The sequence below is a fragment of the Leptodactylus fuscus genome, chromosome 1, assembly GCF_031893055.1.
Source record: "Leptodactylus fuscus isolate aLepFus1 chromosome 1, aLepFus1.hap2, whole genome shotgun sequence".
Lineage (NCBI taxonomy): Eukaryota > Metazoa > Chordata > Amphibia > Anura > Leptodactylidae > Leptodactylus > Leptodactylus fuscus.
In genome coordinates, this window is record NC_134265.1 from 150,301,432 (window position 1) to 150,326,954 (window position 25,523).

General features: G+C 38.9%; 1 protein-coding gene across 1 annotated transcript in view; it reads left to right on the forward strand.

The window, feature by feature from the left end:
* The window catches only part of TRPM6 (transient receptor potential cation channel subfamily M member 6), a 150,228-nt gene that overhangs the window by 37,946 nt on the left and 86,759 nt on the right, over positions 1–25,523 (forward strand). The window contains exons 7-16 of the mRNA XM_075278405.1: positions 387–554; positions 4,107–4,281; positions 5,648–5,771; positions 6,836–6,908; positions 7,857–7,957; positions 13,338–13,472; positions 16,825–16,878; positions 17,745–17,885; positions 19,072–19,215; positions 24,365–24,645. Of these exons, the coding sequence (XP_075134506.1) occupies positions 387–554; positions 4,107–4,281; positions 5,648–5,771; positions 6,836–6,908; positions 7,857–7,957; positions 13,338–13,472; positions 16,825–16,878; positions 17,745–17,885; positions 19,072–19,215; positions 24,365–24,645 (1,396 nt within the window). The remainder of the gene's footprint in view (positions 1–386; positions 555–4,106; positions 4,282–5,647; positions 5,772–6,835; positions 6,909–7,856; positions 7,958–13,337; positions 13,473–16,824; positions 16,879–17,744; positions 17,886–19,071; positions 19,216–24,364; positions 24,646–25,523) is intronic.

Genomic DNA, 25,523 nt, shown 5'->3' on the forward strand with positions numbered 1-25,523 from the left:
ACTTCTTGAAGCTTACGTTTTCTTCCGTCTCCTCTTAGTGACTTAGGTTCTCAAATACTGCCTGCCACGTCATTTTGGACTTTTCTCTACATTCCCTAATTCCCCCATGTTTTATTGCTCCTTTTCATAGGTAATGGTCACGTTGACCTTATTGGATTACCCTATCTTTCGTGTAAATTTTTGTATACTTATTCCCCTATGTATGACGCCATGCATATGTATACTTTGTCATTGTATTGTTGCAGAAGTTGTATTTTATTTTTATATGCATGTCCAATTGTGTTATGATCTTCAATTATTGAAATACAATAAAAATTATTATAAAACAAAAACAAAAAAACTTCTTGAAGCTTTAACTTAAATTAAAAAAAATATATTTCAGGCAGTTTGTCTCTATCAAACTCTGGTAAATCCATTAAGCAAGCTTACCACTCTGAACAGTATGCATTCCCATTTCATCATGGTGGATGATGGTACAGCTGGAAAGTATGGAAACGAGATGAAACTTAGAAGGAACCTTGAGGAATACATATCTCATCAGAAAATACATACCAGTAAGTTTGGAACTAGTTTTAATTTTATGATTGTTAGACAAATAACATTGTAAGTTCCCACAATGGTAGAAATAAAAACTACATATTGCTCAGTAAAAAAAAAATAAAAAAATAAAACACTGTTTACATAACTCTGGAATACAAAAATGTTACAGGTGTCAGAATTTTTTTCTTTAAAATTTCGAATTTAAAACCTGAAACTATATATACATTTGGTATCACCATGTTTGTATTGACCCAGAGAATAAAGCTAAAATAATTTTTAATGCACAGTAATTAACTAAAACCTGTAAAACTTTGCTCAATTGTGGGTTTTTTTCTTTTCTTTTTTTTTCTTTTTTCAATTCTACCCTTTTCTGATTCTTTTCTTCTGGCTTCCTAGTACTTCCGTTGTATTCAATATCAAATGGTACCATTATGAAATATAATTTGTTCCAAAAAAGTTATGAATTTTGGACGGCGGGAGTAAAAAAACAAAAATGCAAAAATGGAAAATTGCCATGTCCTCAAGGGGATAAGAAATCCAATATCAGGGGTCGGCAACCCCTGGCACGCGTGCCAAGACTGGCACGCGAGGCATATTTTGCTGGCACGGCAGGCAGCCCGCAACTTTCATACACTAATTGAGAGAGAGAGCGTCCTTTCAGTGCTCTGGTAGAGCTGCTGTGTAGGACACGCCCCCTTCTCTCACTGCCCACCAATCAGAGGTGAGCCTCTCACTGCACAGGATAAGGGCTCCCTGGACCTGCTGCTACACGTGAGGAGCTCCTGCCGTCTGCAGCCCTGAGGAGGAGAGGAAGCAAAGTGAAAGTAAAAACACCAGGTACGTGTGTTACCAACTATTGTCATTACTGTCAGGCATTTGGGGTTATTACTTTAGTTTTAGTAACTCCATGTGCCTCACATTAATAGCAGTTAACCCCATCATGCCCCTCACATTAACCCTGTGTGGCTCACATCAGGGTTACTGATATGTGAGACATATGGGGATACTAATAAAGGATCTATATAATGAAGATATTCACTTATTACCTCCATATGTCTCACATATCAGTGTCCCTTATGTAAAGCACACAGGGGGTTAATGTGAGGGACATGATTTGGTTAACTGCTATTAATATGAGGCACATTGAGTTGTAACCTGCAATGCACATGACCAGACTCTTTATCTACAACTGTGGATAAAGTACAGACCTATATATTTCAATTGACCCATATATACAGCCATTCTTTTTGTGGCTGTGTATCTGGGCCAAATTGAAGAGCTGAAAACTATTGAGCAGGTCCTATATCTGTCCTATACATCCCCTATATCTGTCTGCATTTGCAGCCCTGTCAATTCATTTTAACATATAGGTCAGTGAAAACCACATCCGTGCCATTTGTATGCAGGAGGCCTAAGGCTGAGGCCCCACATTGCAGAAACGCAGCGTTTTTGTTGCAGATTTTGATGCGGTTTATTTCAACCAAAGCTAAAAATGGCTACAGAAGGAATGGGAAATATATAGGAAGCTTCTTATATGTCTCCCTCCTGCTCAATCCACTCCTGGCTTAGGCTCAGAAAAACACAGCAAAATATGTAACAAAAAAAGCTGTGTTCCAACAACGTGGGGGCCTCCGCCTTAGGCTAAAGCCCCACGTCAGAAACAGCTTTTTTTCGTTGCAGATTTTGCTGTTTTTTTTTTTTTAGCCGAAACCAGGAGTAGATTGAGCAGGAGGGAGACATATAAGAAGCTTCCTATATATTTCCTGTTCCTTTTCTAGCCATTCTTGGCTTTGACGGAAAAAAAACGCAGCTAAATCTGCAATAAAAAAGCTGCATTTTTGAAATGTGGGGCCTCAGCCGTAGTGTGATTCTATTGGGTGGTGACACTATAACTAGATGCAATTATAGCCAAATCCAGTTCCTGGGCACCAGTGCATTCACTTTGTTGAAAGTGTGACACCGATTAATTCCTGGCTGGGGTTTTTCTGTTACTGCACCACCAGGAACTAAAAGTGACTGAAATTAATCTGCGTTTCACTTAGGGAGCGTTCACACTACCGTCGGTGTCCGACAGCTAGTGTCCACTGCCACAGGTATGACCTTACTCTGCTCCCAGTCACATACATTACCACTAATTGTGGGTTACGCATGTACTTACATTGCTTCTAAAGGAAAAGAACATGTGTATCCAGGCAAATGGTGGTAAGTGCATGTGGCTGGGAGCGCAGAATGACAGCACCTCTATGTTGTGGTTTGTGCTATATGACTTTAGTGTAGGTGTCGTCAGCTTTACAATTATTGCCCGGCACTCTGAGGACCTCATCTTTGATTTTTTAATTTAAATCGGCACGCCGAACAAAAAAGGTTGCCTACCCCTGTCCTATATCCCCCATGAGCGGAAATCGCCTCCACCAAAGATTTCCAGTAGCTTCATATATGATTTTCATGATGTATTGAAGGTACTTTGGGCCATTTCTCCCTGATGACGTATATCGATTTATCATTATTTCTGGGATGCCTTGCACATGCAGTCCACTTCAACTTATGCCACAGCATCTCAATGGGTTTAGAGCAGTGGTTCTTAACCAGGGTTCGATCGATCCCTAGGTCATATGCACGGTTCATTTTGTGTACCAGTAAAAAAAATATATACATATGTCTTGAATTTGGATAAAAATCATATTTGATTTATCACTAAAAAAGGTTTCGGTGAATGTGCATATGAAACTGGTGGGTTCAGTACCTCAAACAAGGTTAAGAACCACTGGCTTAGAGTCAGGACTATGACTTGGCAATTCCAAAGTACAAATTTTCTTTGTCATTCTGTAATGGACTCATTTGTATTCCTGGGGTCACTTTTTTTTCATCTTTTTAGCTTGAGGTCATAGACTGTAGCGCTTGTGTTCTACTGTAAAATGTTCTGAGATATCTAAGAATTAATTGTGTCCTTCAATAATCAAAAGTTGTCCAAGTCCAGAGTTTGTGTTTGTGTGCAATTGTTTTGCTTTTAAGACATAGCATTGTACATTAGCGCTGAAGGTTTTGTTCATAGAACATTTATCCAAAAGCATTGGAGAACATCTACAATAGGTGATCTTGGGCAGTCATCAGACAGACTGCAAGGGTTCTTTTTTTTTCCTTTTCTTTTCCTTTTTTTTTCATTCGTTTGTTCGTTCTCTTCATTATGCTCTCCCAATATATAAACATCAAGTCTTCAGTAGATGTCTTGCTCTTCAATCTTCGCTTCATTTGGTCAAATCAATAAGGCTGGGTTCATACCAGTGCTTGAAGTCTGTTTCTGTCTGCAAGTGTATTTTTCGCCCTTTTCGGGCAGAAACCTGGCTGATTCATTATAGTTTATGGGGTCTGCGGGTTTCCGTTGGTAGCTTCTTTTTTAAGTGGATTAGGTTTCTGTTCTAGGTGGGGGGGTGTCCCCAAGTGGACCTCCCAAATGGAAACCCAGACGCAGGTGTGAACCTAGCTTAAGATATACAGTAAGTACATATATACTGTAACATATATAAAATGCATAGATAACTACAAATCTAACCATTTTTATTTAACAGGAATGGGACAAGGTGTCCCTGTAGTTGGCTTGGTAGTAGAAGGAGGTCCGAATGTTATCTTGATGGTATGGGAATATGTCCGAAGTACTCCATCCGTTCCTGTGGTGGTATGTGAAGGGACAGGGAGGGCAGCAGATATCTTGGCTTTTACACACAAGCACACTGCAGATAAAAGGTAAAATAGTTTTCATTCCTATTGTTTGTTAAAAGGATATCATATTACTAGCTTTGCCAGTCTGGTTTCAGCTACAGTACAGCTACAGTAAAATACTATATCAACTAAAACACAAAGATATAAATAAAGTACTTAGGCCCCGTTCACATGGGGCTAGGGACTGCTTATTTTGGTCCTGATATTCACGAGGAAAGCCGCGTCAGAGTAGGACCAAAATGCGCCTGCCGCGATTGTCGCATCTTCCGACAGTCGCTGCTTCCCACTCCGGAGTAGGCCCAAATGAATGGGCCTAGTCTGGAGGGTGCTTCCGAGAGGCGAATCAGCCGCAGAATCTGCCTGAAGAAAGGGCAGCTCGCTTCTTTTTTCCTCTAGCGGGAACAAACCACTAGCGGAAAAAGAACGCTAGCGGTCTACATAGACCTCTATTGTGAGGGGGCGTATTTTGAGGAGGATTCAGCGCCAGAATTCCCCTCCTCCTTCCTTTCTGTTAAATCCACTCCTGACTTTGGCTCAAAAAACTGCGGCAAAATCTGCTTTAAAACAAAAAAAAAAAGCTGCGTTTCCACAACATGTAGCATTAGTCTAAGGCTAAGGCCCCACGGGCTGTATCCGCAGCACTAAAGGGCTGCGGGAAGAACCGCTGCGTGAACGCATTGTGTTTCTTTCCGCAGCGCTTTTAAAAGAAAGTTCTGAGTTTTCCTCTGCGGACTTTCTCTTATCATTATATCTACGGAAAGCCGCCGGCGTTTCCGTAGAAATAATTGACATGCTGCGATTTGCAAAGCCACAACGGTTTTGCAAATCGCAGCGTGTCCGCACTGCAGTCTTTTCCGCAAAGTGGGGATGGGATTCGCATGACTCCTATCCACTTTGCCTGCACTGTATAACGCCGCGTTTTTTCCCGCAGCGTCTCCACTGCAGGCAAATCGTGGCGTTTCTGGTCCGTGGGCCCCGGCCTAAGGGAGTTTCTCTTTATAGTGAATTTCCAGGTTCCTCGCTTATGAAGGCCTATTTGAGCGTCAGTTATCTGATCATCTTTTAGTGCATTAGCTTTGTAGTCTGTTTCTCCCTGCTATAATTCTAGGAGTCAACTCTTCATGTTCTGATCTGAACATATAGAGCTGTATACAGTATAAAGCATGGGGAAAATGTCTGCAATGTATTACTACCTGTACATATACACATATTTATACATTTATTTTGGTAGAGATCAAGGTACAGGAAAATACTCAGTGTATATATTTTTATTTGGTTTGATTTGTGGATCAGAATAATTAATGTACATTATTAAAATCATGTTGACCCTGTGAGAGTAAAAAGTTCATATTGTACTTTTGCTAAGTTTCCTAATGTCTGTCTGCTATAGAGAGATTTCTGCACAACTAAAGGATGAAATTCTGCAAATGATCCAGCAGACTTTTAGTCTCGGTCATAGACAGGCTAATCACGTTTTATTTATTCTCATGGAGTGCATGGAATACCGGGATTCTGTAAGTGTTGTCCTCATTCCTAAATTACTTTTCCATGAAATGGATGTAGAAATGTCATATTTACTAGATGTCATCAAACACTGTATTTTGGATTGGATTTGGTATGGATTTTAGGTTTATTTTAAAATTGAAATTCCAATATACTACTTATCTTCGTTTTGATCCTTGTTGTAATAATAATAATAATAATAATAATAGTAATAGTAGTAATACTGTAGTAGTAGTAGCAGCAACACTGCATTCATTTTTCTATACTTACATTATTGTTGTAAGGGAATTAGATTATTTTTAGAATTTACACTGGAATTACATGTTCACTTGGAGTGAAAAAAAAATGAAAAAACTGATATGATAAAACACATGAAGTCTTGACTTCACATGTTTTCTCTGTTTTTAGCATGCTCTCCTGGTTTTAAGTTATTAAGAATGCAGTTTTCTTACATAGGAAGGCAGATGAGGTTAGCCAAGATAAACAGGTTGTCTTATCTAGAAAACTTACTGTAAACTGGATGTGGTCAGGTGATCGCTACAGGTCCAACAGCTAAAATCAGTGGTGATCAACTGTTATCCCTAGGGACATAGACACATCTCTGGTGTTGGAGCAGCATGTGTTTACAGAGGCTTTCTGATTTGTTTATAAGTGGGGGTCCTATCTATATCTATAATATGCTCTAAAAGTTCTTAAGCTATGTAGTCCAAACAGTTTCAGATGTGGGAAAAAACAATCCTGTTTTTCCAATAAAGTGTGCCAGTTTTGTCTATTGGCTTTGTCTGATATTGTACCTTATCATCTTTCCAGAGGATAGGGCTGAGCTGCAATACCAAACAGAGCCTATGAGCAAGATGGTGCCGTTACTGAAAACTAAAACTCATTTTTTTAAAATCTATTATGTAGATGGCAGCATTGTTGTGTTAATTCTAAAAAAAAACAAAACACCCCCCCCCCAAAAAAAAACAAAAACAAAAACACTTTACTGCATAAAAATCATCTAGAATGTTATATTGGGTTTAGTCTTTTATCTTTAACCAGTATGAGAAAATAATTACTATATCTTTTCTTCTAGATCACAATATTTGATGCAGAGTCTGAAGAACAACAAGATATTGATATGGCAATCTTAACAGCTCTTCTTAAAGGTTTGTTGCATATTTCCTTCATGGTTAGAGCTATACCCTGGACTGGATGGTAATGTACATAGCTTCCATACAGTCAGTCACTCCAATCAGCAGAAGCACAGTTCTGTACATTTTGATAGTGGGTCCTGAGTATCTGGCTGCCATAGATTAAATATTAATGACCCAACCTAAGGATAAGCCATTATAGGAGTTGCGTCACCAAAGACATTTATCTCCAATCTACAAGATAGGGATAAGTGTCAGATCGTTGGCAGTCTGACTGCTGGGAACCCTAGTGATCAGGAGAACATAGGGTCAAAAGTTCCCAAATATGCAACATGTGAATGAAGTGCTCATAATACTTCTGTGACGCTGCCAGAGATCACCATCCTGCAGCCAATAGAAGTGAATGAAGCATCCAGTCCCCCAGTCTTCTGATCACTTGTGGTCCCAACTGTTGGATCCTTGGCTATCTGCCGGTTTTCCCTGGAGCGATCAAACATTTTGCCAAAACTTTTTTTCAAGATTAAATGTTAATTTTGAATAATTACTTTACGGAAGTAGCAGAGTAGATCTAGTCATAGAACTATTTCTAGATAAATGAATGCTTTAGCTTAACTTAGTAGGTGTACTTGCTCTCCTATAGAAGACAACTGGCAAAATGATACAACAACAGGCTCATCTCTTGTGCATTAACGGATTAGACTTTGCTGGACATTAAATAAATTGTGATTCAATAATCTATATTATATTTCAAAACGCATAAAGGGTTTGAGACATAGCCAAGAATACAATACATGCCAAGTTATTGTGGACTGTCCTGCTTAATATGCCATGTGCCCATTTAGTTGCTAGAATAGGGAATCAGATGTGTATGTGTACATCTGATATCATTGCCTGTAGTAGTCTACAGTAAAATATCTGAAAAGCAATCTGATTGTAAATTTTGCATATTGTTCTGTTTTATAGGTACTAACATGTCTGCAGCAGATCAGCTGAGCCTGGCATTGACTTGGAACAGAGTGGATATTGCTAAGAATCATATCCTAGTGTATGGCCAGCACTGGAAAGTTTGTATTTTATAATGCTAAGATGTTTTAGTAGCATTGTATCTCCTAAAACAAAGCTGTCCCTTTTACATAAAGCACCAGAGTTTAGACCAGTTTAATGAACAAAATTACACTTTTTAAGAGGGTTTTTAGTGTTGGTGTTCACAACATGGCGCAATGATCCTTTTTCACCCTCCCATTGCCAATTGCCAATTTGTACATGTATTACATAATACATTTCGGCAAGGTCATAGAATGCCTGCATTATCCCTGGGGCTCTAAAGTGGCTTAACAGTATCTCTGCTGCTGTGAGGTGATGTTAGTATTAAAATTGATATTCATTGTCCATTGGACTTATCTAGAATGCTATAGGTTAAGAAAATTTAGAGATGAGCGAACACTGTTCGGATCAGCCGATCCGAACAGCACGCTCCCATAGAAATGAATGGAAACACCTGTGACGCCGGCCGACGGCAAAGTCAGCGTCACAGGTGCTTCCATTCATTTCTATGGGAGCGTGCTGTTCGGATCGGCTGATCCGAACAGTGTTCGCTCATCTCTAGTTAAGATCTAAGGTCTGGAGGTCTGGTACTGATACAATTTAATACTTCAACTATATGGTTATACTATTAGGCAATATTATATTTAGTTTATAATGGAGGGGTTGTAGGCTAGAATAGACATGTGTACCAAACGCTCTGTTTCCCTGCGCCCAACCGTCCAACCAAATTACAGAATTCAATCAATGTGTGGCTACCACTAGAGGGGGCTTACTACATAGACATTTATAAAGCTCCCATCTCCCCCTAGTGGTGACAGAAATATTTAGAATATTTCCTTAGCACTGCATATCAGGCACACTGATGTACATTATATAGTCATTGTGCTTGGTACTGAGGCATGATCTCATTTATTCAGTGGAAATGAGCATAGTCATGTATCCAATAAATGTAATATGACTCCCATGAAAAGTGAAAGCCTCACTCGCCTGAGTGTCCAGGCCTCTTAAATCATCTCAACAACGGAGGGGGTGCCAAGATTTAGACTCCCTTTCCCTATAGATGTGATAAGATAGGTCCTAAAAATCTAAATCCTGGAAAATCACTATGAGCTTTTAAAACTTTAGATTGTCATACATAAATGTATCCTTATGTAGTCACTGTGTGGGGGGAAAAGCTTCATATAGTTATCACTGTCTAATGTTATCCTTATATCTAACCCTATTGCCAGCTCTAGTGGTTGGAATTTAGTGTAATGACAGCATGGACCTGAACCGGAACAGAACAGAACCTGAGATAATCACTATTTCAAAACTGAGTCAGAAATGTGATTTTATATGCAGTGTGGACACAGTCAGGAATTTGACTTCCATGTGTAGCAGTTCATACTGCATGAAAATCACATTTCAGACTGAGTTATCAAATAGGTTCTGTTATAGCTAGTGCTTAAACTTGGTGAATGGTAATCTCAGAATCTCAGCTTTCTTGTGATACCAGAACCATTTTTCTGCTTGGTATGAAATTGGAGATACAGCCATTTGAAATGGCCTTCCCACTTTTTTGGTAAATGCCCAGTTCTCTTCATTGACTTCAGGTATTAGCTTGTCAACCCCTCCCCATATCAAATTTGCCCATAATATTTCCAGACTATATGAAATATCCTACCCCTTTGTCATGCTGTTTATAGAAATGAGGCCTAATGGAAAATTGCAGTAAATATTTCTATCTGCTCAATGTGTAAAGCCATGAAAAAAATGTGTTAAAACACTCAAGGGTAGAGAATATAGTATAGAAGTAAACCATTAGAATGCAGTGCAAGGGTTTCAATGTTCATTTCATTTGTTGGACTCATTGTGATTTATTACAAAGTCTTCTGTCATTCTATGAAGTTTCTGGGGTTTAAATATTCTAGATATTCCATCAAGGGGCTGAGCTTTACTTCCATCATCATACTGATCGGTGAATGACGCTTTTTTTTTTTTTTTTTGCTTTAGAATGTTCTTTTTCCATTTTATTTCTACCTCTCTTAAACCTGTTTTAACCTGCTGTGGTATACACATGACCAAATATGTGTAAACTGTTATTTTCCACTTGAATGAACATCCACTGATTTACAGCTTCAGATGCCTAGAGGAACAGATAACTTTATAGCTTCCCTTTAAAAACCCATTATTTGTGGGAACACTACTTTCTAATCAGGCTCCGGATCATACCCTCGGGTATCTGAGTTAATTACTTTTTTTCAATGATGCTTGTCCATTACTTATTCTAGTTATAGCCTTGTACCATTGAAGTTGTAATGCCTTGGGACAGACAGTTTTGCTTTAGAAAAACTTTATCGTATTTCTTTAATTTTATCTTGTAGGGTGATGTCAGACGCTAGGAAACACCTTTTTTCATATTTTTAAGTGTGTTTTTTCTGGTTTACAATATTTATGGACATAGTACAACCTAGTGTACTTCCAAGTGTCATCTGTTTTGTTTTTTTTGTTTGCCTTCAAGATAAAATGGATGCTGTCTTTTTTTTTATTGGTGAGCATCACCTTGCAATGAATCTTTAAAAAAAGGACAGGCCACAGAACGTGTGAAAGACCCTTTGTTATCATGCTTTGCAATATTGTCAATTCCTTATTACAAAATAATATGCAGGTTTTTAAACTACAGTTCATATGGAGGGATCTAAAATGTCTGAAGGAGTGTTCTGCACCTATACCTCATAATATGGAAACAATAAAGCTAGTTTCACTCCTGTGCCCGAATTCAGTTTGGGGATTTTGTTCCCCATTCCACTTGATAAATGCAAGCAGGACTTTTCTCTCTGCATTTTTCGGGCGGAAACCTGCAGAACTGAAGATGGAAACCCAAGTGTAGGTTTGAATCTATAGTAACTAGTATAGAATTTGTAGATCCCATAATATATTGTCACAATACCGTATTCCAAATGCTACACATAAGAGTATTGCTTTTGCTGCTGCAAAAAAGGCTAATAAAATTCTGGGATGTATTAAGACAAGCATTGAATCTAGATCAAGAGAGGTCATTATTCCGCTGTACTCTTCCCTGGTCAGACCACACCTGGAATACTGTGTACAGTTCTGGGCGCCTCAATTCAAGAAAGACATCGATATATTGGAGCAAGTCCAGAGAAGAGCAACCAAAATGGTGGAAGGTCTGCAAACCATGTCCTATGAGGAGCGGCTAAAAGAACTGGGACTGTTTAGTTTGCAGAAGAGAAGGCTGAGGGGAGATTTAATAGCAGTCTACAAATATCTGAAAGGTAGTCACAGTGCAGAGGGATCTCCCCTATTCTCATTAGCACAAGGAAGTACAAGAAGCAATGGGATGAAACTAAAGGGAAAGAGATACAGATTAGACATTAGGAAAAACTTTCTGACAGTGAGGGTAGTGAGAGAGTGGAATAGGCTGCCACGGGAGGTGGTGGGCGCCCCATCAATGGAAATCTTCAAGCGGAATCTGGATAAACATATAGCTGGAATGATTTAGGAAAACCTGCACTCGCAGGGGGTTGGACCCGATGGCCCTTGAGGTCCCTTCCAACTCTACCATAAGAATAAGAATATAGGGGACTGCTACATGCAAAATAGATGACCCACACCACTTAAAATAACAAACTGTCCTGCTTAAATCACTATATTGTGCATTTCTCACTCTTGTTCTGAACTTCATAGAACCCTGTATCTATTCCGACCCATATTAATGGACCAATCCTTAGGTGCCTCCTGATCAGTATAGATACAGGGTTTTATTAAGTTGCCAGAAAGAGTGTGCTGTTGTATGTAGAGATGAGCGAACAGTTTCGAGTAGCCCCTCAATATTCGACTACTCAAATCGAATATCGAATCCTATTATAGGCTATGGGGGGAAAATGCTTGTTTCAGGGGTAGGCAACGTTCGATCAAATTACACTTACCAAGTCCACGAGTGAGGGATGGGCTGGATTCTCCTAGAAGTCTTCTCCGTGCAGCGTCCCCGCGGCATCTTCCGGCTCTGAATTCACTCTGCCAGGCGCATCGGGCCTGGGCAGAGCCGACTGCGTATGCCCGCATTACAAGAAAATGGCCGCTTACAGTGAAAGCAGTCATTTTCTTGTAGCGCGGGCATGCGCAGTCGACTCTGCCCAGGCCCGATGCCTGGCAGAATGAATTCAGAGCCGGAAGACGCCGCGGGGAAGCTGCACGGAGAAGACTTCTAAAGGTAAGAGAAGAACCAGCGTTGATTGGCCGACTGTATAGCATTCGGCCAATCAATGCTGGTTCTGCATCGAACTTTTCCATTCGAATAGCGAGTGGTACTCGATCGAGTACGAGTATTTCGAATACCATAGTATTTGATCGAATACTACTCGCTCATCTCTAGTTGTATGATATAGTTATTAACCATGGAGGTATCTCTGTCGCTCATCTCTCTCTCAGCGCTGCAGGATATTTTTTTAGACTTGTAACACTAACTCTCCAGCAGTAATTTTCTTTGTCCCACACAAAGTTTAATTTTTTTTCCAACACTCAGGATAAATGCTTTTATATTTTGACATTTTTGGGCATTTTTAAATTTGGCAATATCAATTGTTTTTTTGTTTTTTTATATGTGAAATGAGGAAGATAGTGGGTCAAATACATTGTCCCCTTGTGCCAAAAAACTGGATGATATTGAGGTGCTCACAGCTTTTCCACCAAATTATGTGAATGTTGGCAGTGCGGGTTGAGGAACGCGGAGGGCTAAAGCATCTGCACATTGGTCCAGCATATTTATTATAACTCATGCCAGTTTTCTAGCATGAATTACAATAGAAATCTACTGGCATAGATTTTCATTATGGTACTGTAGAGATAAATCTCTCAGTCCCTGTGCCAGCTGGGCCATTTATTAAAAGTTGGTGTACAATACGCCAGTCTTAATAAATTTGCCCAGCGTTTTGAATTTCCTAGTCTTTTAAAAATATATATATATTATTTTTTTTACTTCCTGTATTGTAATATATTGTCATTTTATCACTGTTCTGTTACATCATGTAATAGAGCTGCTAGCAGGACAGTTGTTTGTGCCTTTAGGGGACTTCTGGCTCATGACAACGAATTGTCACACTGTTCAGATGTTGGTACTTAATGGCACAGATAGCATGGTTATGTAGCGTTATTGGTATTGTCTCTGACCGCTGTTGCTGCTTTTATAGGCAGATGTCAGCTGTATAACACAACCGACTTCCATCACATGAGGAGTGGGCTCTCTTAATAATTCCAGAGGACTTGCTTCATATTTGATGAAGCCGTAACTAGTTTTCACTTAGAGCTAGTGAACGAAATTTACATTATAAGACCCCAACTTGACATTTACCGTACTTTAATTTCTGTTTATAACTAATCTCTTATAACTTTTCCTGAAAGGTTGGTTCTTTAGAAAATGCCATGCAGGATGCCTTGGTCATGGATCGTGTGGACTTTGTGAAACTGTTGATAGAATATGGAGTGAACATGCATCGTTTTCTCACTATAAGCAGATTGGAAGAACTGTACAATACTGTAAGTATACTGGGAAATATTTTGAGATGGATGCAGATTGTTGGCAACCCTTGTCCGTCTTCTTGTTTTCAAGATTCTTTTGCTGACTGTAGTTAGTTTGCTGTAAATAGAAAGAAAGTAATCCTAAAACATGGCGTGTAGGCTATAGGACAACAGCATGATTAATAATTAATCCTATGATTAATGATTAATAGTAATACTATAACTGGCTATAATGAAAATGTTCTGCAGCACTTGATATGTAGCTATATACCGGTCTTATGGCATACTTTGGGTTAATATAAATGTATTCATGTGGAATGCTTTCTCCTTTTGCCAAAATTACATGAACACTTAAGGCCGTTTTCAGGAAAAAAAGACCTGCACTTTAGCACAGAGATGTACAATCGTTGTGGTATATTAGATTCTGCCAGCGGTACCTTTTTTTTTCTCCATTACCATAATACACGATTGCTGACCAGCTGCCATTTAGGGGCCATAGTCACATGCTAAAGCAATAGTTTCCCCACTCTAAACCTACCGCTTATTATACTGGTCTCATGTCCAAAATCAACCCTAGGCATAAGGATCTCATTTCTCCAGGGCCGCATAGTTTGTACTTGGTTTTATCTAATTAAATTAATTACTTACTGATCTACTTATGAAGAAATATAAACCAGCTTGTGCCAGTACTATAATACAAATATTCTTGTCTCAAAGACTTACCCAAAAATATGTAATGTAGCAGTGCCCACAGGGGTACTTAGTCATGACCATGCCCCTAGAATTGTTTTTGCCCCTAACACTCTAGTGATGGATGCTTCTTACTTCTCCACTTGGGCCCTCAGCTCTCCCTGGCATGGCACAGTGCATTCACTTTACTTCATACAGATATTCATCATACAGCATCTCAACCAGGCTATGCATTAGTATAATATACCACATTGATTGTTTGAGAAACTACCCAGTTCTTATATTTTCCGAGATCCCTGCTCCCTGAACCCCATCTTCTCAATCACTCTGCAGAGGCCATAACTGCTAATAACCTTGCAGGATTTTGCTACTGCCGGTGGCCTGAGGGCGTGCCAATCTGAGGTGAAGTTGGTAGAAAAATGCCAACTCCAACTCTGTTTTCAAAATAAAAATATTACTTATTACAATATATATTATTAAAGTTGTACAATAAAATGCTAATTAACCCTCTCCTCATTTGCTGATCATATACGTAGGTCTCAGTGTTCGGGAGTATTTAAAATACTTGTCCAGTATTTGTATTTTGCAATTAAAATACTTTTAGGAAGTTCAAAGAATATAAGGAAAGATTGTAGCTCACCGCTCCTGTTGGTTTGTAAGTATAATCCACTGGGTGCACGGCCAAATGGCTCCGGACTCCTGGAGCACAGTAAGTCCAATCACATGTAAAAAGATTAGGTCTGCACTCCTGTATTCCTTAAAATTTCATCTTTATTCCATTCTTTTAAAAGTTCATCTTCTTACAAATATAAAGTGTGCAAAAACTCCCCAAAGTGACTTAAAAAATCATCACTAGCTCTAACTGACGCGAGTACGCCCAGAATCGCGTCAGCTAGAGCTAGTGATGATTTTTTAAGTAACTTTGGGGAGTTTTTGCACACTTTATATTTGTAAGAAGATGAACTTTTAAAAGAATGGAATAAAGATGAAATTTTAAGGAATACAGGAGTGCGGACCTAATCTTTTTACATGTGATTGGACTTTTAGCAAGTATTTTACATATTTTAATTACTGTCTAAATTCAAAACAAATGTTGTAATTTAAATAACTCGCCTCACCGCAAAAACAACAACGCGAGTAACGTCATCACTCTCGTTTCTCGTATCTCGCGAGAGGTGCGATGAGAGGAGGGAAAATTCCAGCGCGTTCCATCAACGCAAGTCCGCCTTGCAGTGAAGCATGATTTATTTTTAGTTTTTAATCATCCCGATTGCGTAATCCATTCCGTAAAATTACTTCAAAAATGGAGGAAAATCGTAACACCAGTGAAGGGGATGCAACCGACAATGATTTAGATCTCGAAGACCCACATCTCCCTGCAATTTTGGACGGAATTTCAAAATTAGACAATTTATGGTCGAGTAACCGGAAAAGCTACTTCGGCGTCATTGCTCATTGGATCTCAAATGATTTGGAACGAAAATCAATCGCCATTTTCTGCAAAAGGCTCGTTGGGGAACATTGTTACAAAGAAGTTGCTGCAGCTTTATACCACACGCATGAGAAGTTCAGTTTAAGCGTCAACAAAATTTTGTACACTGTCACTGACAACGGCAGCAATTCCGTTAAGGCATTCAATGAATTTGGTGAAGAAAATCCATGGTGTTCTGATTTCTGTGCCTCTGAAGACGTCGATTCGGAAGATGAAGATAGTGGCCGTGTCAAGGATGACGACTTACAAAGGCAGGACATTAATGAAATTCTTCAGCATGAAGAAACGGACAATGACAGCACCAAAGATGCCCTGGATGAAGGTGATTTAGGTGATGCCATTATTAGAGATGAGCGAGTACTGTTCGGATCAGCCGATCCGAACAGCACGCTCGCATAGAAATGAATGGACATAGCCGGCACGCGGGGGGTTAAGCGGCCGGCCGCCGTCAAAATGGAAGTACCAGGTGCATCCATTCATTTCTATGGTGCGTGCTGTTCGGATCGGCTGATCCGAACAGTACTCGCTCATCTCTAGCCATTATCCTGCCTCAACACTTAAGCTGCTAGAGCCACACCTTGAACTTGCTTGCCACAACCGACATCAAGAACACTTTTACAAGCACTACAGGATCGGGTCAGTACAAAAAACTGTACCGGGTCACTTCCATTTAGCCTATGTTCAATTGTTCCATTTTTTTGTTTTTATTACATTTTTTGTTTACATTTTTTCAAGTATTTTAGTATTTTTAAAATAATTTAGAAGTAGTATTTAGTATTTGTATTTAAAATACTTCAGTCATAAGTATTTTGTATTTAAAATACTTTCCCAAAGTATTTTTCCCAAACACTGGTAGGTCTACATATACCCACCATATGCATATGCTGGACCCATATTCACTGGTATACTTTTATATTTTAAAATTAATATTTTATCATTTCTATAGTAAAATAGAATTGGTAAACCATGCAGTATTATGGTGGTGTGTGTGTGTGTTTGTTTTTTTTTCTTTACATTGGGAAAACAGTTTTTCATTGGAGGTATATGTTTGGGAATACTGTACATGTACTGTATAACTCCCACAGAAATAAAGACTGGGTCTAAACAAAACCTTACATTGACAGTAATTACATGTGATAAAAATCTTCACTGTGTTTCAAGAAAATGCTCTCTTTTGTATCTTTAAAGAAACAAGGACCTACAAATCTGCTATTGCACCATCTTATTAGAGATGTAAAACAGGTAAGATTTTAGAATTTGGATTAAAAAGTTAACATTGTGAATCTCTCAGAAAATTAATCTACTTGTCATTACGTCTTAAGGAGGGATTACATGTTGAACAGTTATGGCATATTCATAAGACACTTTATCCTTTATTCCCCCCACATCTGCATTGGGAAAGATTTAGGGTGTAGTGTACATATTAGTTTGTCAGCCAGTTTTGTGGAAATAGTCGCTATGGTCAGATTGTCTATTGTGTATAGACCCCTTTACTAAGCAGGGCTGCCCAAAATGTGTACTATGATAATTTCTCCCCACAATGCTGCTGTTTGTTTAACAAAATGCTCAGGTCAGACCCTTTATGTATTCAAAGGTATTCGTCGAAGGTAAGACAGATCACTAGGTTAGGGTTGCATAAATCAAATGGTGTCTGCAGCGCTGAGTTGATACGTTAGATACTGGTGATAGACTTCCTGTAATACATCTTGGTAAGATAATCTATGTTTATTTAAAGTATAATTTGCATTAAAATCTGAAAATTTGATGAGACTCTAGGATTATTTTAGACCCCTTGGACTTTTTATAAATCGAAGAAAGAAAGCCACATGGGACCTCTGTGTAATGTATGTTACAAATAAGCATAGGGACACTTTTGTGGTCTGTACTATATATTTGTGAACCTGACATTGAAGGATTGATACATTATAATCACATCTGAATTTTTAGATTTCGTGTGGTGTTACACTCTGACTGAGTTTTATCACACTAACATGGAAATAATTTGCCTATTTTATTCAGGAAATTGATATTTATTTTACAAGTAATGCAATATGACTTAGAGAAAATATGTACGTTTGACTATGTCTAATTCTATGTTATGTACACAGAGTAACCTCTCGCCAGACTACAAAATTACCCTAATTGATGTTGGATTAGTAATTGAGTACTTGATTGGAGGAGCTTATAGAAGCAGCTACACAAGGAAGAGTTTCCGTGCCTTATACAACAGTCTCTACAGAAAGCAAAAGGTGTTTTTTCTACTTATATTTTTTTATACCATACTTTGAAAACTAACAGAGGCACCCAATTACCCATTACACATGCACCTAACTATGTGCGTATCACAGTACTGTACAAGAAACATTGTAATATATTTTGTCAGAGAATAATTCCCTTCTGAACGTATATGAATATTTTCCTTCTCCACTTCCCTTTTCTGCTAAACTGATATTCACTCTGACATATTTGCTAGATGGTCAGAAGGTCACAGATGTGCCAGATTGCATCTCACAATAGAAGTCTATACAGAGGGGAAGAGTAAGCAGGAGAATATCAAGAAACTAAACAAAACTAAATAGCAGGCTTTATATCCTACCTCAAATGTTTATATTTTCACATCAGTATAGACTAGCTATAGGGCGTATCTATAATGTTCTGTATGATCAGCAGATTCTCCTTCTGTGTTGTTTATGGAAAACCTCATAGCAGGTATCTCCATCCACCAGCTCTAAGACAACTGAGAGTTTGAAATAAGATAAGATAATCCTGTAATAGTCCCACCGTGGGGAATTTTCAGTATATTACAGCAGCATGATAATACAGATACAGGATAACAAATAGTAATATATTACACAAGGAGACACACATAAGCTGAGAAAAAATACTAGGAATCCATAGCAGCTAAGGAACAGAAGAAGAAAGAAGGAAGACTTCATAATCATAATCATTAGTTTTCTGTGCGGAGTGATCTTCACTTGTTCTGATGTAGATTATGTAGCCTGACCGTGGTTGGAAGGAAGGACTTGCGATAGCGCTCCTTCTCACACTTGTGGTGAAGCAGTTGGTCATTTACATTGCTGTCAAGTGCCATCAAGGTCCCATACATGGGGTAGGATTTATTCTCCAGCATGGAGCTCACCACAGACAGTATCCTTCTGTTACCCACCACCTGTACTGGGTCCAGGGGGCTCCCCAGGACAGAGCCAGGATAGAGACTACATACAGAAAACTGATGGAAAATTGCTGAATGCAAGTCATACAATGGCGAGACCTAATGTTATTCCTCATGTACACGTGCAAAGTATGCAAATAGACTGTTAGACTCTCTAAAATTCATATAGATTTACATATACTATTATACCAACTTGAAATGATAATAGGTAATTGCCAATAAAATCACTTTTGTTTTTTCTCCCTCTTTGATCTTTCTGCCAGAGGAGCAACAATTCTAACAGCCTAGCACAAAACTTGTCTCATCTTTCGTTAAGCCAGAACAGCCAGATGAACAGCAAGCATGCTTCACCTGAGAATACCTTGCATTCCCAGTTCCTGCGGACAGCACAGCCTTATAAGCGCAAGGTGATCCTTCTAAGTTTTAGATCCAATTTAATTGAAAATGTTCCGGTAGAGTCAAGTTTCTAATCTACCATGTACGTGTGCCAGGCTGCAAGTTCTAATTCAGGGTATGATCTGTAACAAAAAGTCTTTCAGCACAGATGAACAATATTTCATTGTATACCGCATGTGTGTCTTGCTTTATTTGGATAAGACATGTATTGTGACTCTTATCTGATGATATAGAGTGAAATGCATATCTTCACCAATCCCATTGATTTTGCAATCTTCTGTATAACATGCATTTCACAATAAACTGACACAGAACATTTAATGTTTCCTTCGCAAAGAGAAACTTTATTGCAATTCACAAAACTACACCTAATCTTCTGCCAGAGTTCTATTATCCACGACCAGTGATAGGGCAAGCTGTTTAGGCATTGAAATATGGCCACCGGTGTTATTGTGCATGTGTTCAGCAAAAAATTATTTACAGTTTCATTACTTTGTGTAGGTCACCTATCATTGGCTTTCTATATTATTAAAAACTGGACTAGCACAGGGTACTGCCTCAATAATAATAGTTTAATTTTATATAGGGCCAATATATTCTGCAGCACTTTACACATCAGAGAGTACATGACAGACATCTGACATTACATTGTGACAAAAACTTAAGATATCAAACAATAGGAGTGAAGGTCCTGCTTGCAAGAACTTATAATCTATGAGAAAATATGGGTGCACAAGACCATTTGGTACAATGGTCTAGCCCTAATAGATAAGCTTAAATAACTGAAGCTATATGAGCCTGTCACTAACCAGTATCTGTGAATATACAGATACTAAGTGCGTGGCGTACAGGATAACCTCTAGGTGGAGGGGGTCAGGTTCTGAGGAATAGAGTAGATATGATAGTTAAGGATAAGAAATGTTTATTTAGTGTTCGGAGGTGTAGAACAATATGATCGGGTCGTGGGATAAGCTTGCATAAACAGATGTGACTTTAGGACATGTTTGAAGCTACTATAGTTGGGTAATAATTAGACTGATAATTAGGGTAAGACATTCAAGAGCACAAGTGCTGCTCGAGAAAAGTCTTGGAAAAGGGAGTGAGATGTTTGGATAACTGAGGATACTAGTCTAAGGTCATTGACAGAACGGAGAGGACTGTTAGGGTGGTAGACAGAGACGAGGGAGGGAGAAACGCCTCCCTCCCTCTGCTCACAGTGCTCGTCCATAGACAAGTATTATCAGGAGGGGAGGGAGCATTCCTCCCCGCTCTCACAGTACAGTGCGATAGTCGCTGTTGTGGAGAAGGATGTACCTGACTGACTGTCAGAAACGCCCTCCTGACTGTAAAGTGCTACGGTACCGGGATCGATAGCGCTTTACCCGGGGCACAGATCGGGAAAGCCGATAGTGCACTGAATTCAGCGCAGTCGGCTTTCCAGCAGTATATGAAACTGCATGTGCCCAGTCTGATGAAAGGTCCTCTTTAAAAGTGTGGTTGATATATGTGAAAACTATTCTCAAAATCTTACCCCTACTGTATACTTTGAGATGATTTATTTCTTGTTTTGATCTCCGATGCAGTTTTGAAGTCCATCAATGGATTAACATAGTTCACCATTTACATCAATAGACATACACATACCTTTTAATTCAGATAGGATCTAGATATTGATGTGGGCTGTGATTTGAATCTATAGAAGGTCTGTATAACAGTTTACTTATAGATTTTTGCATGGAATGCCCACTGAAATGTGCATAGGAGCAGAACAATGCACTGAAAAGTTGACAGAAAGACAGATGAAGACAGAGCAGCCTCTATTTACATCATTCGCTCTAATGTTAGAATAAAGACTGAAGAAGTTTTATTCCATCTAGTTTTAACTCCTTGCCGATATCCGCCGTAATAGTATGGGGGATACAGAGTTGTTAAAGATGATTCCCACCTTGTAATGTAATAGAAAGCGGAGAACCAGAGCTAATGCCCATGATCAGAGTTTACTCTGATCAAGGGCGATGCAGGACAGGACAAATTCCTCCTCACTTCCCAAAGTAGAAAATGGCAAGATTGCAGGACCTGACCTGTTGCTTTGGCAGCCAGAAGCCTTATGAACATAGTTTAAAAAAAAAAAAAACCCCTAAAAGTTCAAATCTCCTCCTTCCCCTAGAATACATACAAAACACATACACTTTAGGTATCACTGTGTCCAAAATTACCCAGGCTGAACGCCGTAGCAGGAAGATAAATCAAAAGTGCCAAACCACCATTTTTTTTCATTGTTTCGCCTCTGATAAAAATTTGAATAAAAATTGATCAAAGCAACATTCCCCAAAATGTTAGAACTAAAAAGTACACTATGGCCCCACAAAAAATACTTCCTCTGCATCCCTGTACATGGAAATATAAAAAAGTAACAGGTGTCAGAATGTTGACTTTCTGGAAAGAAAAAAAAAAAAATTCCAAAGTTTTAGATTTTTCAAGGGGTTAAAATGTAAATAAAACTCTATAAATGTGGTATCCCTGGAATCATACTGAAACATAGAATAGAGGTGACATGTCATTTTGGCTGCACAGTTAACACCATAAAAATGAAACCAGTAAGAAAGTTGCACAAATGCATTTCTTCTCCAATTCCACCCCATTGTGATTTTTTTTTTTCCAGCTTCCTAGTACATTGCACAGAATAATAAATGGTACATTTATGAACAGTTTGTCCCACAAACATTAAGCCCTCGTATGGCTCTGTGAGCAAAAAATAAAAAGTAGTTGTGGTGTTTGAACGGAGGGAAGTAAACAAAAAAACAAACAAACCGCAAAACGAAAAATGTCACTGGCAGGAAGGGGTTAAACTCAAGATACATTTTTAAGTGTAGGACTTTATTTTTTTATTTGTAAAATAAACATGATGTGTGTTTGTTTTTTGTTTTGTTTTTTGAACGCAGTGAATGTTGACAGATGCAAACAGAAGGTAGTGGTAAAATATAGGAGTTCTGTTTAATGCAGTTATGGAGGGGGATAGACAGTTTATTCAGTTGTTACAACATATTCAGATTCTGCACTTTTCTCCTTGAGTTTTACTGAACTGGAAATTAGAGTTATCTTGCCTGAACTTGAGGGTAAAACTACTATATAAATGTGAGCAGTTGGATGTGTTTTATGCAATAGTCGTAAATTTGAGAACAGTCATAACTCTGAAAGTATTCAGGTCAAGTACACAGATGAGAAGCAGTTTCATGTTTTATTGCTACCTGTAATATAATTTAAGAGGTCAAGATGAACTGTTAAATATGCTGTAATGAAAGATCCTAATCAAAATTAGCCAAATAATCTATTGAAATCAAGATCTTTATAACTTATGTTCCAACGTGAACCATGAGCCAGTTACAATGCTGATCTGCAGCAATGGCAAATCATTCACTAACGCCTGTTTGACATCTGCGGTCGGGTCGTTCCATTCCCCTCTCCGCATGAAAAATGCTGAGGGAAAAGTCCTGCAAGCTGCAATTTTCTCTCTGCGTTTTCCATGTAGAAGCCACGTGGACCCCATTATAGTCCACAGGTTTCCTAAGTTAACCGGATTACATTTCCATTCAGGAGGGTCCCCATATAGAAAACCCATGCGCAGATGTGAACCAGGCCTAAGACCTTTTTTTTTTTTTTTTTTTTACTACCTACTATAAAATATCATACAAAGTTTGATTGTCTCCTATCCTTCAAAATAGAGTGTTTCTTCTTCAGCAGTTTTAGGAAGGACTGAATAAAAGAAATTAACCAATAACGTAAAGCCTTTCATACTGTTCCCATCTTTAGTCTAAAGAGGACTTCTAACATAAGTTTAGGTGACCTCATCCTGGGTGCATGATTCCTTTCATAGTCCTATATTTAGAATAATAAATTCTCTGTAAACTAGGAATATGCAGTTTACCAGCGCTGATTGGCCAGTGTACAGCATTTGGCCAATTAACGCTGGTTCTGCCGGAGGCTCGTCTGTGAGGAGGCGGAGTCTAAGATCGGACCACAGCAGTCTCCATTGTGGTCCGATCTTAGACTCCGCCTCCTCACAGACAGGCCTCCGGCAGAACCAGCATTGATTAGCCGAATGCTGTACACTGTATAGTATTCGGCCAATCAACGCTGGTCAATGCATTCCTATGAGAAAAAGTCAGCCCCCACATAAACACATGTGGGATGCCATCTCTCCCGATTAGCAAGGATGAGCCAGCTGCAGAACCAGCGTTAATTTGCCGAATACTATAGAGTTTATAGCATTCAGCCAATCAATGCTGGTTCTGCAGGACGAGTAAGGGCCGGTTCACATTAGCGCTTGCCTTCCGTCTGGAAGGAGTCCACAGGAGGACCCGCCGAACGGAATATCAGCGCAACTGCAAGCGCTGTGCAGTTGAAGTGCACGGACCCCATAGACTATAATGGGGTCTGTGCGCTTTAACTGCACAGCGCTCCTCCTAAACACTCTCCTCCTGCTACTCGTGGACTTGGTGACTCTCCTTAGTCGAATAGTGTTTTCCCCTGAAATGAGCATTTTTTTCCCATAGACTATAATGGCATTCGATATTCGATCGAGTAGTCGAATATTGAGGCTCTACTCGAAACGAATATCGAATCTCAAATATTTCCCTACTCTCTCATCTCTACTGATTATATCACTCAGTATGCACTTGTGGTGAGATTCATTAAAACTTGACTTGTGTTGTTGAGATTTAATACTGGGACTGGCCCACCGTTTAGGGGTGATAAACACTGCCAGAGGTGCAAGTTGCTCCCCCCTCCCCATTCAGAACATATGCCTGCTCAGCAGAGCTGAACAGGCACATGTAATGGGGGATGTTAGGAGGGTCAGCAGCCATGAAATATATGCCCACCTTAACATCTTATGTAGGTGAAATTGTTCATCATAGGTGTAGCATGAAGTTCTTTGGACCAGATAGCTTGAAGTACAAGATGTATGTCCAATATAAACTTTTTTTCTAATATAGTGAGAGGGGTCTATTTAGTATGAACTGTGAGACTGAGGTATCCAGGTATTTTAACCACCATTGTCCCCTGCCCCTTTATACATATCTCATGACTAGCATATAAGTCAATTTTTGTCAAGGATTCACATATACTGTATTATTTCTAACCATTATGTCTTATTTAAAGGAGAAGACTACAAGTACGCTGAAGTCAAAGAAGAAACCAAAGGATGAGATGAATTCCATGGAAGATCCTGAGCTAGCTGGTTTTGTATATCCCTATAATGACCTCTTGGTTTGGGCAGTGCTGATGAAGAGACAAAATATGGCTATGTTTTTCTGGCAGCATGGAGAAGGAGCTATGGTAAAAGCAGTAATTGCCTGCAAACTGTACCGAGCAATGGCACATGAAGCAAAACAGAGCAACATGGTCGATGATACCTCGGAAGAGTTAAAGAAATATTCAAAGTACGTTCTCTAAAAAGGAAATTGAGTGACCATACTGAGTCCCTAGAATATATCTATTTTTTTTATCAAATTATACAAAACAATATATGCACAGTAAATATAAACTCCAAGTTAAGACTGCACCAGTATACAAAATGGTGCTCCCCATCGGCACTATCCCTAGAATATATAGCAACAAATAGGCAGCACTCCACAGATAACATGAGAAAACCGTGAGGGTAATTTATTATTAAGCCATGAGCTTCTGACAAGCAGTGAAATGGTGGCAGTATGCAAAATTTTATAGTGTGCAGATAATTATTCCAAATAAATAGCAATTACATAATTATCACACTTACAATCCACATAAATAGTGATACATTGTGCATTCATATATGATATTGTCATGTGTACACTCACACTCATATCCAGACATAACATTATACACATCTATACTAGTCCCAAAGTGGCAAATTCCACATTAAAGGCTTTGGGCTGCAATATGTCAAAAGGATGGATCCACTCAAGTTCCCTCACTTTAAGAATTTTTGCATGATCACCCACCCAAGGTGGGATGTGATCAATAATACAAAACCTTATCTGTTTCTCTGTGCGTCTAGCCTTCTTAAAATGTTTAGAAACTGGTAAATCCAGATTTTTCTTCCTAATGGGGTAAGGCTGGTTTAGCCGGGTCTTTAAATCTAGTGTTGTCTCTCCTACATACAAGGAGATTGTGACACGTATATTACATTGTATATTATATTATATTATATTACATTATATTATATGGTTAGTGTTACATGTAACAAAATGGCAGATTTGGAAGGAATCCCTCGTATGTAGATGTACAAACTGGGATCCTTTCTCATGAGGGCACAGTTGATACATCTCAGACAGGG